The sequence below is a fragment of the Diceros bicornis genome, chromosome 8 (genome assembly GCF_020826845.1).
Source record: "Diceros bicornis minor isolate mBicDic1 chromosome 8, mDicBic1.mat.cur, whole genome shotgun sequence".
Classification (NCBI taxonomy): domain Eukaryota; kingdom Metazoa; phylum Chordata; class Mammalia; order Perissodactyla; family Rhinocerotidae; genus Diceros; species Diceros bicornis.
Genome location: NC_080747.1, coordinates 66,268,717 through 66,281,877, shown reverse-complemented (window position 1 = coordinate 66,281,877; position 13,161 = coordinate 66,268,717). Strand labels below are relative to the sequence as shown.

Genomic DNA, 13,161 nt, shown 5'->3' with positions numbered 1-13,161 from the left:
TGCTACTTTGGCAAACTATTTCGTAGTTTTTTATAAAGGTAACTTACTTAACTTAGTAATGAACACTTTTTTGGAGTGTAAGTGAGAATGGTTTTTCTTATTTCACTCTTTCAACTTTCTCCCTCGCACCCTCCATTTTAAATGGGAAGCTGGCATGAATATGAGTCCAGTCTCTCGACTAAAAAAAACTTGGGCCAAAGTGAAGACTGCAAAGTTTGACATTCTTGAGGTATGTGAAGCTGATGTTTTGATAAGTTACATTTTACACCTGGAAAGTGGGATTCCTCTATGTGGTCTTTCTTCTTGATCAGATAGTACTAGGGACGAAAGCCCCTCTCTCCTTACAGACCCGGGAAAGGAAAGGGAGTATGAACAGGTGGGGGGGTGGGGCGGAATAAATCAGGTGGTAGACTAGTCCTTTCCTAGAAAGAGGCGTCCGTTTTAGGGTGAATTGACTGAACAAATGGTGACCTGTCAGTCACATCACATCGTATGCCAGGATGGAATTTGGGTCCTGAACTGTTGGGAGTTCTACTCTAGTGTGGGCCTACTCACTTCATTTATTTAGTGTCCCCAGGAAGGAGTTCCCATCCCTACAGAAATATTCATTCGCCATCCTTTCAACAAATTTAGCTAACCTGTGAAAAAGCCTTTCCAATATAATTCTGAGGGTAGTAAGAATTGTACATAAGGGCATTTGTGTTTGAATCATATTCATGTCATTATTACCTTGGTGTGTTAGTGCTTTGAATCTACTGTCTTTGGAGATAATAAGACAGTGTACTTTCCTAAGTTTTCCCCCAAATTGGGAATTATCATTGGCTATATTACATTATGCTTTATTCATATTGTCTAATATATTTCTTTTCCTTCTTGTAAGACACTATGCTTCAGTTATTTGTGAGTGATTTGCAAAGAATAGGTTCACCCCAGAGTGTTGGATCACTATATGTGGCTAACCATCAACTGACTCATTAACCTTCAGATGAAACCAGAAAATTGTTTCTTATGCTGGTGTTTGACTCTTTGTTATCAGTTTTAAGTCTAATCTCAACAGTTAACCTGGAAAGAATTTGATCTAGGTTTATCATTAGTGAAGCTGAGATCAGCTCGTATAAATAAACCAGACCTCAGGAAAGAAAAATTTGTGTTCTGATGTGTCTCGTGCCTGTGTGTGTGTATGAGAGGGATAAATCATATTCTTAATGAGTTCCCTAACTTATTTTGAATTTTTTCTGTAGAGTTAAACATATGATCTTGTAAACTTCCTGCAGGTGAGAAGTAAATAATTTATACTCTCCCCTTTTTTGTCTATAGCATCAGATGGACCCTTCAAGCAATTTCTACAATTATCGAACAGCTCTTCGTGGGGCAGCACAGAGGTCTTTAACTGCTCATAGTAGCAGAGAGAAGGTATGTGTTTAAAGGAGTTTTATTCCTGGTAGAGTTGCCATGTGTTGCACTGGAATGCAACCTGAACTACTACACTGAGCTTCTTCTACCTCTTCAGATCTAAGAAAGAAAGTTGATACACTGTAGAAATTCTATCACTTGCCACATAGGTAAGGGAGATGGGATGCTGAAAGAAAGTTGGACTGTGGAAAGGAAAAGGTGACTTGGTGTAGAAGTTTGCAAATGTACGTTATTGCGTTATTATTGCATTATTTAAATGATTATTTTATAGTGTGTCTTAATTGTGTTTCAAGCAATAAATGAAGTCATATGTTAAGATGACGAATGGCATTAGAGACTAATTTGATTTCATGGAAAATAGACATTTAAGCTCTGCACAAGGTAGCTGACTTAATGTAACCTTTTCTCTTAAAAGAATTAGCTTACCTCCCACGGTTAAGTCATTTATTTTCAGAAAGTAGGTTAGTTGCTGTAGCATTAGACCTGCTGTTACTAATTGGAGATGTGGTGGCAGAAAAAGTACAGGAATGATGTCTGAGAAATTAATGATCCTTACTCTCCCCTACCCTTCAACAATTTAATACCATCCTGGATCTGCCATACTCTTGACTCTGAGAGTCCTTTCTTGGCTCATTTCAGTGTCATATTTCCTTATATAGGAAGGATAAGTTGTTTCCACATTTGGGGATCATGTTATTTCAGAAGTAAATACCTGGTTATGGTAAATGGGCTAATGAAGTTTGCTTGACGAAACTTATTTTCTGCTTAGATTCTGTCTGTCTTTTAACCTAAACTGTATCTTTAACAAATAAAAGAAAATGAGGGTAAAAGACATTTCAGGGCATCTCAATCACTTCCCTCCAAAAAGCTTTCACCTCAGTGATCTAAAATAAAAACAAACACAAAAAGAAAGCCCACCTTTTAAAAATGCCAAATTTGTTCTCAACAAAATCCAATATATCAGTTTGGTAATGTTTGAGAGATAAATTTTTATTTTTTAAATAAAGAAACAAGGTCAGAGAGAGGACGAAGCAGAGCTAACTGTCTCGATTTAGCCTGGTGGAGTTTACCAGCTTTTAAACTTTGCTTGCCCAAATCCAAGTACTCCTGTGACTAGACTGAAAAAGATCTGATTGGAGGTTTTTTAAGCTTCGGAAAATCACTGTGTGCATCGGAGGATCCCAGCGCCGTGAAGTGTCAGGATATGTTGGAGGCTGTCTGCAGCCTCTCGTTCACCTGTCCGTGTTGGATGAGGGACTCTCTCTGCATGACCCTCGATGAGAGTTAGGTGGGCCCTGCGTCAGCGAGGAGGCCGTGGAACCCTCTCTCAGTAGGGAGCTGCAGCACTGGCCCAAGCAGTTCTGAAGTCCAGTCCCCTAAAAAGGACCTCACTGAATATTGTATTTATGGGACTCTAATAGCTTTTTTAGAAAAAAATCCAATTTACCCTTCACATCATTTAATAAATTCTGTCTGCTTTAGTTTTGTTATTTTCTTAAAATAACAGTTCTGTGTGAGCATGTGAATTGTACTGTCTAGTACATGAAACAAATGAAATAACCACCATTTAAAAAAATATGCTGTTTCTCTTTAACAATTGGTCTCAAAGGCTATGAATGAAAACATTTCTGGATAAAATCTATCTTTTACTCAAGAGAATTGGGATTCTTTTTCCTTTTTTGAAGTGAGGGTAAACTCTCTCTATTCCTAAGTAATTCCTATTTTAAAATCCTCATGGCAACATGACTAGAGTAATAGAATGTTTGCTATTCTTTCAGATCTTAAGTTTATGTGGCCAAAGTGGCACATCTCTAGGTACCATGTCATAGAACAAATCAAATCTGTCTTCCACACAGAGGCCCTTAAATGATCTTTAAATAGCTCTTTTTTCTATGGGTTCTCATGTCTCTGTGCTTAATTGAGGGCAAACCTGTGTTATTTGATTTAATCCTCACCACAATTCAATAAGGTAGTTACTACTGTTCCCATTTTAAGGTGAGGAAGCTAAACTTTCTTAGTATGTTAGGTTTATACCAGCGGTTGGCAAACTTTTTCTGTTAAGGGCCAGATCATAAATATTTTAGGCTTTGTAGGCTGTATGGTCTCTGTTACAGCTACTCAAGTCTGATGTAGTTGCATGGAAGCAGACATAGCATTACAATACATAGATGAATGAATGAGCATGGCTGTTTTCTAGTAAAGCTGTCTGGCCACTGTAATTTTAATTTCATATAATTTTTATGTTCACAAAATATTATTCTTCTCATTTCTTTCCAGCCATTTAAAAATGTAAAATGTACAGCTTCTAGGTCATACTGAAACAGGTGGTGGGCTTGAGTTGGCCCATGGACCACAATTTCCAGACTCTTGGCTTATAATGCTAGTAAATTCTGGAGCTAGATTTTAAACTGAGGTCTAACAGAATCCAGGGCCCAGCGCTTCCCGTCACAAGTGGTCTTTCAAAGAAGCAAGGTTCGGGGGTGCTTTATCATGGCTACTGTGGCTATTTAGTTCTAAAATAATAGAGAAATAGCCAGTAATATTTGAAGGAGAAGGTAATGAGAGGATCTTTACTAATTCAGCTGTAGAAACTTCCACGGACAATAGCAAATGATCAATAGTATATTCAAAGGGGCTGTCAAAACTGAAGATTCACTTTGGCTGTTTTCAGAGATCAATGAAACAAAAAATAATCCAACCTTGTTTCTTTTTTTTTTTTTTTAATGACCTTAGGGGAAAATCTGAATTTCTCTATAGAAGTGAAAATTGATGCTTAATATTTTTGTGTATGAGCCAAAACGTATGTTTTCCAGACCTCCCATTCATTTAGTATAGATGTACCACATGAGTCATAAGCTTAGAGAAACTTCAAAAACCTGCTCTTGGGTAAACAACATAGGCCCACAGTTTGTGTTTGGAGCATTATTTGCCTTGTAGCAAATTTAGAATCTTCAAAATAATGTTGGCATTTGAGAGAAAGTGGAAGTTAGAATGTCTAAACTCTGTTCTTTGTTCCTTATGGGCTGTGTAGGGTTTAGGATACTTTCTTAGAGATTAATATTTTAGGTTAATTAATTAAATACAACCTCTTCAAACCAAAGATGTGAGGCAGAAAAGTCTTACTAAAGAAGGTTCATTGTTTTTTAAACAACCATCAATTTTAATTTATTTTAATTTACACGTTTATATTCTTTCTTCACTTGGGCACATCTCACAACATGTTTTGCAAGGTGCTTCTCCGATGATTTCCTATGAGAACAGGTGCTTACTTGCTCTGTCATACGAAGACCAGGTTTACTCATTAGAAAGTCTGTAGCAACTATTACCTAAAACCCTGAGCTCTCACGTTATCTTGAGCAGTCTTCAAGGGTAAAATAAAATGTTCGTCTAAAATGTAGACGTCTAGGGGCCAGCCCAGTGGCGTAGTGGTTAAGTTCATGCGCTCCACTTCAGCAGCCCAGGGTTTGCAGGTTCGAATCCTAGGCACGGACATATACATCGCTCATCAAGCCATGCTGTGGCAGGGGTCCCACATATAAAATAGAGGAAGATGGGCACAGATATTAGCCCAGAGGTAATCTTCCTCAGCAAAAAGAGGAGGATTGGCAAAAGATGTTAGCTCAGAGCCAGTCTTCCTCACACGCACACACACACACACACACACACACACAAACAAACAAACAAATAAAATGTAGAAGTCTAAATGATATAAATAGAGATTCTAGCAGGGAGATGGGTCATAAATCTTAAAATGTTGGTGACGCAGTGACAAATATTCTATTAATATTTTGCTCCAACTAAGGGGTTGCTAAATGAAAAGCAAGAGTTCTTTTAGATCTTTTTCCTTTGATTACAGCTAGAACTTGTCAGATTTTATTGTATGCTATTACATTGAGAAAAATAGGGAGAACTGTAGGAACAACATGAAGCCATCCACCTCCCAATGCCACTTGTCTTTGCTGTGTTTTGGTTATTAATAGCATTTGCGTGTTAAGCAAAATTATGTAAGGGAGGAAATTGCTGTCACGGGAGGTAAACAAAACACTGTATCTTAATTCTTTGTAGCCTTTTATGTAATCCAGAGTTAATGTTGTTCATTAATTTCTTATATTGTTCCATGAGAGACCAAATGTTTATTTGCCCAAAACAAACCAGAATCTTTTGTTTTTTTCTAGATCGTGATACCCTTCTTCAGTCTTTTAATCAAAGATATTTATTTCCTCAATGAAGGCTGTGCCAACCGCCTTCCCAATGGCCATGTCAACTTTGAGGTAAGGGCCGGCTGCAAAAGTCTGAGCACAGAGAGGGCCAGGCCTCTCCAGCATTGCATCCCAGGCCAGGCAGCCTAAGCTGATTCTGAAGTTCTAGAACCAAGTTTTCTCTTTCCCTATTATTTTGTAAGAAAATAAATTAGCTGTGCTATTATTATTAATTATTATCTGAAGGTACTTGAGTAAATTTTTACCTCTACTTAGCAAATACCTGTGCCTAGTTTTTATTAAATTGAGAAAATGTGTAGTTCAGAAGATTAGAAGCCAGAGGGAAACATTAAGTGGAATTGTTTCTTCCAAGCTCATGACTTTTGATGACTGCCTTTAAGTTCTTTTCTTTTATTCTTTTCTAGAAATTTTGGGAACTGGCCAAACAAGTGAGTGAATTCATGACCTGGAAACAAGTGGAGTGTCCCTTTGAGAGGGACCGGAAGATCTTGCAGTATCTGCTCACGGTGCCAGTCTTCAGTGAAGATGGTGAGCAGGCCATTCAGCTGGAGCTGCCACCAGCATCCACAAAGCCTACAATTAGGAAATTAGTGTATAATGTTTGGTGCTGGTTCCTTATATAGTAGGAGGCCTGTCTTCTGACCTATTCCATCTTAAGAGTTTTCTGTTGTACAAAAAACCATTTGATTTATCCCTAAAATATTTGAGGCGGGCAGTCACTTACTACTCACCCATGAACAGTACGTTTCTGTGTTTGAACATTCTTTGTAATAGTAGATCTGCAGAGCTTGGCACAAATGGAAAGTTATTGAAGGATTTTTTTCCCCCTGTTTTCAATGGAGAAAAAAATGTTTTATGGTATGTTGATATTCGGAGTAATTTGAAAACAAACAAACAAACAAAACAGTTGCTACCTCCTGCTGTTTGAAAAAGTAACAGAAAGTCTTGACCTGTTAAAACATTAGGGAATTTGAGGCAGAAACAATGATTGACTGTGTACAGAAAAAATTGACGAGAAGAGAGTTCAAGTTTGTAAAAGACTTGGGGATTTAGTCTATTGATCTATGTCCTAATAGTATAGAAATCAATAGCCTTATTAACTAACAATTTCTCATAGTAGGTTGATAGTGTTCATGATAATGACTGAAGAACATTTCGAATTAACATCATCCATTCCAGAGGGGACTTGATTGGTAGTAATCTTTACAAATAGGATCAATAAAAAGCTTTTAAATCTTTGGATGAAGATTCTTTTTGATTTAAAATTAGAGAGAAAATATTTGGAGGATGAAAAATTGGCCTAGAAAATCTGGCTTTTTACCTACTAAGGATTTTTAAAAAATCACTACTACCAGGAAAGGATCCCTCTCCCATCCCCTTCTTTGTAAAGAACGTGAATGTGATTGTATGATGGCGTTATGGGGCTTGCATTTATAAGCTTTTTTGCTTCATAAATTGTCTCTTAGTTAATTAAGTGCCTTTTTGACCTAGAGGCCCTTGGATTTTTGTTGAGATGATCATTCAGGGGCAAAGTGATATTCTGTGTTCTTAATGAAACCTAAAGAGTGTGTTTAGGAATGAAGCTTCCTAAAGAGTGTGTTTTGCTGTGGGGTTCAGCTCAGGTTGAACAGGGGATGGATGGTGGTGGATAATGTATCAGGAGAAGGCTTCAGTACTGATGCATTGTTTCTTTTGGTTGATTGCAGCTCTTTACTTGGCTTCCTATGAGAGTGAAGGACCAGAAAATCATATAGAGAAAGACAGATGGAAGTCCTTAAGGTGAGTCTCTTTGCTTCTCATTGCTGTACAAATCTAAAGGAGATGTTGGACTTACTGGAAGAAAGCCACATGCTTTCTATAGGAAGTCCCTGCCTGTGTGTCCCAAGTCCTCTGCACCTTTTCTCTTGTCAACTGGATGTTTGTGGCTTAGAATCCTCATTGCCATCATTCAGTTTGATTGCCTTCCATTTTTTCATGCTGGCAGTTATACAGTGACTCTGTTCTTCTTTCTGTCTCCCATTATTTTATGGAATGAGGAACTGAAAGTACCCCATAATATGGGAAAAAGAGCACCAACGCATTTTCTTCATCTAAGATAAGAAGTGCAGACCATATTTATGAACAGTTCTAACACTAAAATTTTATTTGAGCTGAGATAAAAGAGACCTAACTACCAGTTGATTCTGTAAATTTGAGTGTGTCACTTATGGACTGGATCTTGGTCCCCTCTTTAGTTTGAGAAAGAGAGTTGGGACTTTAAACGTGATCCAGAATCTTTTCAAATTTAAAAATTTTGTTAATCTATTAGTATTTTCAAACAAAACCAAGATAGGCAAATTTGTATTTTAACCATGTGAGATACTTTAATAGGCAAAAGCAGCCCAGGATATAGTAATAATATAATCAAAATTGCTCTATTTGTAATTCTACTAAGAGTCTCTGGGAGCATGTGCCTTTTTGTACCAGAGTTGACAAGCACATTTTCTCTTCTTCCCAAAGTCGTTTGGGAGCCTTCGTTACACTTGATGTTAGGCTAGGTTTCATGAACGAGGGTATCTAAGATACATGTGGTTTTGTGTGACTGTGTTTGTTTCAAAGAAAAATTTAGGCCTTCTTTGTACCTCTCAATGAGGAGAGAGGAGGTACAGAGGCCTTGGAATTATTATCCTTAGAATAAGTCACGGTGATAGGTGAAGGACTGGAGATGGTTTCTTTGATCCCAGACACAGACATAGAGAAGGTATGTCCAGCACCTGCAATCAGGGGAATGGAACATACCCAATTCTACTTTCATGAAATTTTATGCCTGTTAGTGGCATATTTATATTAAAATTTTGTATTACTTTGTGTTGGTATTCAAGACTGTTTACTGCACTCTTTAATATTCATGTGAAAACATGAGCCTCAGAGTACACATCTTGCAGGATAAGATTTGATAAGATTACTCCCTATAGTTATCCTTCTTAGATGAACTTTGCAATCCATATTTCTTCTCTTTTTAATCCCCTCTTTCTGTTTTTTAAAAACATTAGGTTGGTAAAGCCCCTGAGTACAGCTCAGCTAGTGTTACTTTTCTTAGAGATTTTTAAAAAATTGGTAAGCAGATAAATTGGCTGTCCATAAAGATACCTGGTGTCTGCATTCCTGTGATTCCAGACTTATTAAAATAATCCAGACCTGCCACATACTTCTTTTCTCGTTTTTTTTTTTTTTTTTGTGAGGAGATCAGCCCTGAGCTAACATCCGCCAATCCTCCTCCTTTTTCCTGAGGAAGACGGCCCTGGGCTAACATCGGTGCCCATCTTCCTCCACTTTATATGGGACGCCGCCACAGCATGGCTTACCAAGCAGTGCGTCGGTGCGCGCCCGGGATCCGAACCAGCGAACCCCGGGCCACCGCAGCGGAGCGCGCGCACTTAACCGCTTGCGCCACCGGGCCGGCCCCGCGTTGTTATTTTTAATGCCGTATTCCTATCAATTAGTGGTTAGTTTGGAAGGGTTTGTAAGTCAAAGGGTTGATAGTGAAAGCCAAAGATTGAGTTACATAATCTCTTCCTGTATCTGTATGGACTGTACACACAGTATACAATAACATTGAACACTTGATTGATTGGAACGTGACCAAAGAATTTCGTGGAGAATTTGGAAATGTGAAGTGACAAAGAGTGCACTGTACTGGCTTAAATTCAGACACAAATCCCTGAATCCATCTGCAGTTGTGCTCAACTCAGAAGTACTCAGGAGTAATGCTTCTGATAAGAATTCGTTGAGGGACTGACAGAGATACAAATAGAAAGAATGATATATAAGGAAATATGTATGTAAACACATGAAAGTGTATTCTTTGGTATAAACTCTAGTTTCCATGTTAGTTCTATTTCTAGTTCCATGTTGAGGGGCCTTGAAGAACAAACTCTCCTTCGAGTCTGGTTTAAGCTACGTACTCTGCCTTTTCCATATCCTGTCTCTTCTCAAGGCCCCACTCCAACGCCTCCCCCGCCTGACCCATCTCTCCCCAGAGAGCCCCTCCTGAACTCATGCACTCTAAGGCGGCTGTCCTCTCCTGTTACAGACCACGTGTTGTTTTGTTTCTTTTCCCTGCCACTGTGTAGGCCCCTTGAGGGCGAGCACAGCATCTTCCTGCCCCACGTCTGCTGCAGCACTGGACACATGCTCTCCGGTGCTAAGGAATGCCATCGGGTTACTGCAGGTGTTTGCCAAGGCATGACAACCACAAAGAAATTGAAGAAAATAGGCTGTGATGATTTGCAAAACCACTTGTGTCGAGTGGATGCTAAGACTAATTATTCTAGAATGATAGTACTTACCTGAAAACTGGTGTGTACATTAGCTTTGAAGACAATAAGATATTTTTACATAGATGCCTTTGCTGCTGGCCCTAGAGCCCTTCATTCAGACACTTAGGTTCAGCAGTGGCAACAACAAATACACCTCTGAGGGCAGACACCTTTCTTGTCACTTGTTATTTAAGTGCTCTCAATGGGCATGGAATGTGAAGAGGCTTATATCTGTTAAGTAATAGATAGATGATGAGAGCAGTACCGATCTGAAAGCTTTTATTGTCATTAATGATGTTTGTTTTTATTGTAATATAAAGCCACTCAAGATATAGATTTACCTGTAAACAAAGCTTTTGCTGTCTCCATTAATAAATATTTAAGTGACTAACACTTCTCCAAAAAAACCAGAAGGACTTCAATGCTAGATATTTTTTCTCCCTCTTTTTAACTATGTAAAATGAAACTTAAATCCTAGGAAAGATGAAACCAGTATTAGGCAAGACATTTTAATCCTAATTCAAATAATCTGCCACATTCCTTCTTCTATTAATTACTCAGGTCGAGCCTCTTGGGCCGAGTTTAACAAACGGCACGTTGACTACCGCTGCTGCTGCTGCTGCTGCACCACGCAGATCATCGAGGGGCTGGCCTTTGTTTTCTGGCATCTCGTCCTACGAAAAATCGTGAAGTCCCTGCAAGCAAGCCCACTCCAGAGCAGATGGGGAACTTATTTCCCACAGCTGACAGATTGACTCAGATTTTGTGGGACCGAAATGTTCACCGAAGACACTTGAGAAAGAGTCCTCTAAAGATCCCGGCTCTGCACATGATTCATCTCCTGGAATTTCCATGTGAATCACTGCTCTGCACCTGGATGGAGCTTTCTTTTGTGTGTTTTTTTTTCATTTGGTTGAACATTTGCTGCTAATGGGACTTGCCCAGCTGAGCGCTGGCTGTTAGGAAGCCCATGTTTCTTTGTTAACTTAAATGAAAAAGGGAGAGGAGGGAAGGGAAATAACCCCTCCGTTTAGATCCCAAACTTCAGCTCAGTGGTGTTGCCAGGAGGGGTGAGACTGGTTGGAGGCTGACCTCGGACTTCGTTTCCCTTAGCGTGTGCTGTGTTGTAAATTCCCCTCTCCCCTCTTCCTACAAGGTTTTGAGTTGGCTGCTGGTTAGCAAACTCCTTTTTACCCATATAAGTTATTTAATATAATGATGAAGCTCAACACTGTGGTAGGAAAATAGCCACTAGGAAAAAAAAAAGCAGAGTTTGTCATTGGACTGCTCAACGTTCTAGAAGGACTTTTTGTTTTCTTTGCCCTTCTGAGTTGTTTACAACTGACCACTGTGTTCTACAGATGTATTTTTTGGTAGTTTTTTGTTACTTAGTTTTCCATGACGCCTATTTTTTTTTTTCTGTTGTAAATTTAAATTATCTGACTTTCAGGGTCTTGGAAAAACCCGTGGCCTAATTACAATTTAATTTTTTTAACAGACTCCTATTTTTCCTTACCTTGCGGTGTCTGTTGGTGACTAAATGTGAACGAGGAGTAAATTGGAAAAGTTACCACCCACCCCCTCCCCTAAAGCCATGAACAAAATGAACGAAAAACATCTCACTGTTAACTCAGAGGTCGCTCTAATTGTGAAATAGTTCACCTTGTTAAACGTCTAAAGAAGTCTGTTGTTGCTCTGCAAACAGCCATTTATTTATTTACTCTAGAAACTGTAGAGTAGTAAACCGTGCTAATGAAAAACACAAAACATCATGTTCCAAATAGAGATGTATTTGAAAACTTAATGACATGGTTTCAAAAAACAGAGCATGTATGTAGGCTGCACGCCATCTCAGCAGACCTCAGATGTCTCCAGGTTATCCCTTTACAACCATCAATATATTTTACACTCTGCGGCCAGGAGTTGTGGCGTCCTTCTTTTCTTTTATGGATGGGATTGTTGGGTGAGGGGTGGCCGAAGTAGCAGTAGGTCAACTCAAGTGACTGGCTGAAAATGTGGAGGACGTGCGTGGGCGTTTATTTTCTAAAAATGAATTGTGGTCAGCATTTAATAAACAGCACTTGCCAAGTACTTTCTAAGTGTTTAGCATGGATCATGATCCCCACTTTTTAGGTGTGGGCATATTAATGATGATGGTTCGTCCAAGACCACATAGCTAATGAGAGGCCCAAAGAGTTGGACTAGGCCTTCTAATCCGAGAGCCCAAGCTTTAAACCACACTGCCAAGCCTTGTCAAACTTCAGTGTAACATTCAAACTTGCACATAACCCGGGGGGTCTTGTTTATGTGCAGATTCAGATTCTGTTGGTCTGGGGTGGGGTCCAGGGGATGCTGATGCTGCTGGCCCTGGAATCTGCTTACAGTAGCAAGTCACCTGCCCCACAGGACTTCCTCCTGTCCCGGGTGCTGCCTCTCCCTGAGCTCTGTGCCCCTGGAGTTGTTGCGGTGACAGCAGCATTGTTTATCTTTCGCAAGTCTACATCAGGGGTCGGCAGACTATGGTCTGCTGGCTAAAAGTGCCCGTTTCATGTGGCCAGTGAGGTAACAATGCTTGAAAAAAATCAAAACAAGGGTAATATTTCATGATATGTGAAAATTCTATGAAATTCAAATTTCAATGTCCATTGATAAAGTTTTATTGGAACACAGCCACACTCAGTTGTTGACACATTTTCTTGTGGCTGCTTTCTGCTACAGAGTCGTATGGTTGTGACAGAGACTGCGACACAGCCTCCAATATTTACTCTCTGGCCCTTTACAGAAAGGTTGCTGACCCCCGATCTAAGTGGTTATTTTGAGTGGCAGAGTAAGTTTGCAAAAACGCTGTAAGGTGTCCATTATGGCCTTAGATACATAAATGTGTCTACTGAAAAACATTTTCCTAAAGGGTATTAGGCTTAAAAAATGTAATTCTAAGGCTCTTTAAACAAAAAGTTTTCACAGAAGGAGTTGCCTCAGGTAAGCGGGAGGTCTAAACCATGTACTATGTTATCTGTGGAAATCATTTACTCGGCTCGTCTTTGTGCTGTGTGTGAATTGGCGACTCTCCAGCAGGTTATAGATGCATTTATAATTTATGTGGCTGGATGGAAGCCTGGTAAATACAAGCGTAAACAGCACTGGGCAGTGTCAGTGGAGTTTGATCCGGGATGTGGTCTGTCCAGGCACGCCGTGCATTCCAAAGAAGCAGGCTTTGAGTTGAGCCTGGA

General features: G+C 39.4%; 1 protein-coding gene across 8 annotated transcripts in view; it reads left to right on the top strand.

The window, feature by feature from the left end:
- Positions 1-12,022, top strand: part of RASGEF1B (RasGEF domain family member 1B) — a 563,361-nt gene extending 551,339 nt beyond the window's left edge. For all 8 annotated transcript variants that reach the window (XM_058547356.1, XM_058547355.1, XM_058547361.1 and 5 more), the window contains 6 exons: positions 150-229; positions 1,318-1,413; positions 5,589-5,684; positions 6,038-6,161; positions 7,340-7,412; positions 10,493-12,022. In XM_058547356.1, coding sequence (XP_058403339.1) covers positions 150-229; positions 1,318-1,413; positions 5,589-5,684; positions 6,038-6,161; positions 7,340-7,412; positions 10,493-10,517 — 494 coding nt within the window. In that variant the 3' untranslated portion in view covers positions 10,518-12,022. The remainder of the gene's footprint in view (positions 1-149; positions 230-1,317; positions 1,414-5,588; positions 5,685-6,037; positions 6,162-7,339; positions 7,413-10,492) is intronic.
- The last annotated feature ends 1,139 nt before the right edge of the window (positions 12,023-13,161 follow it).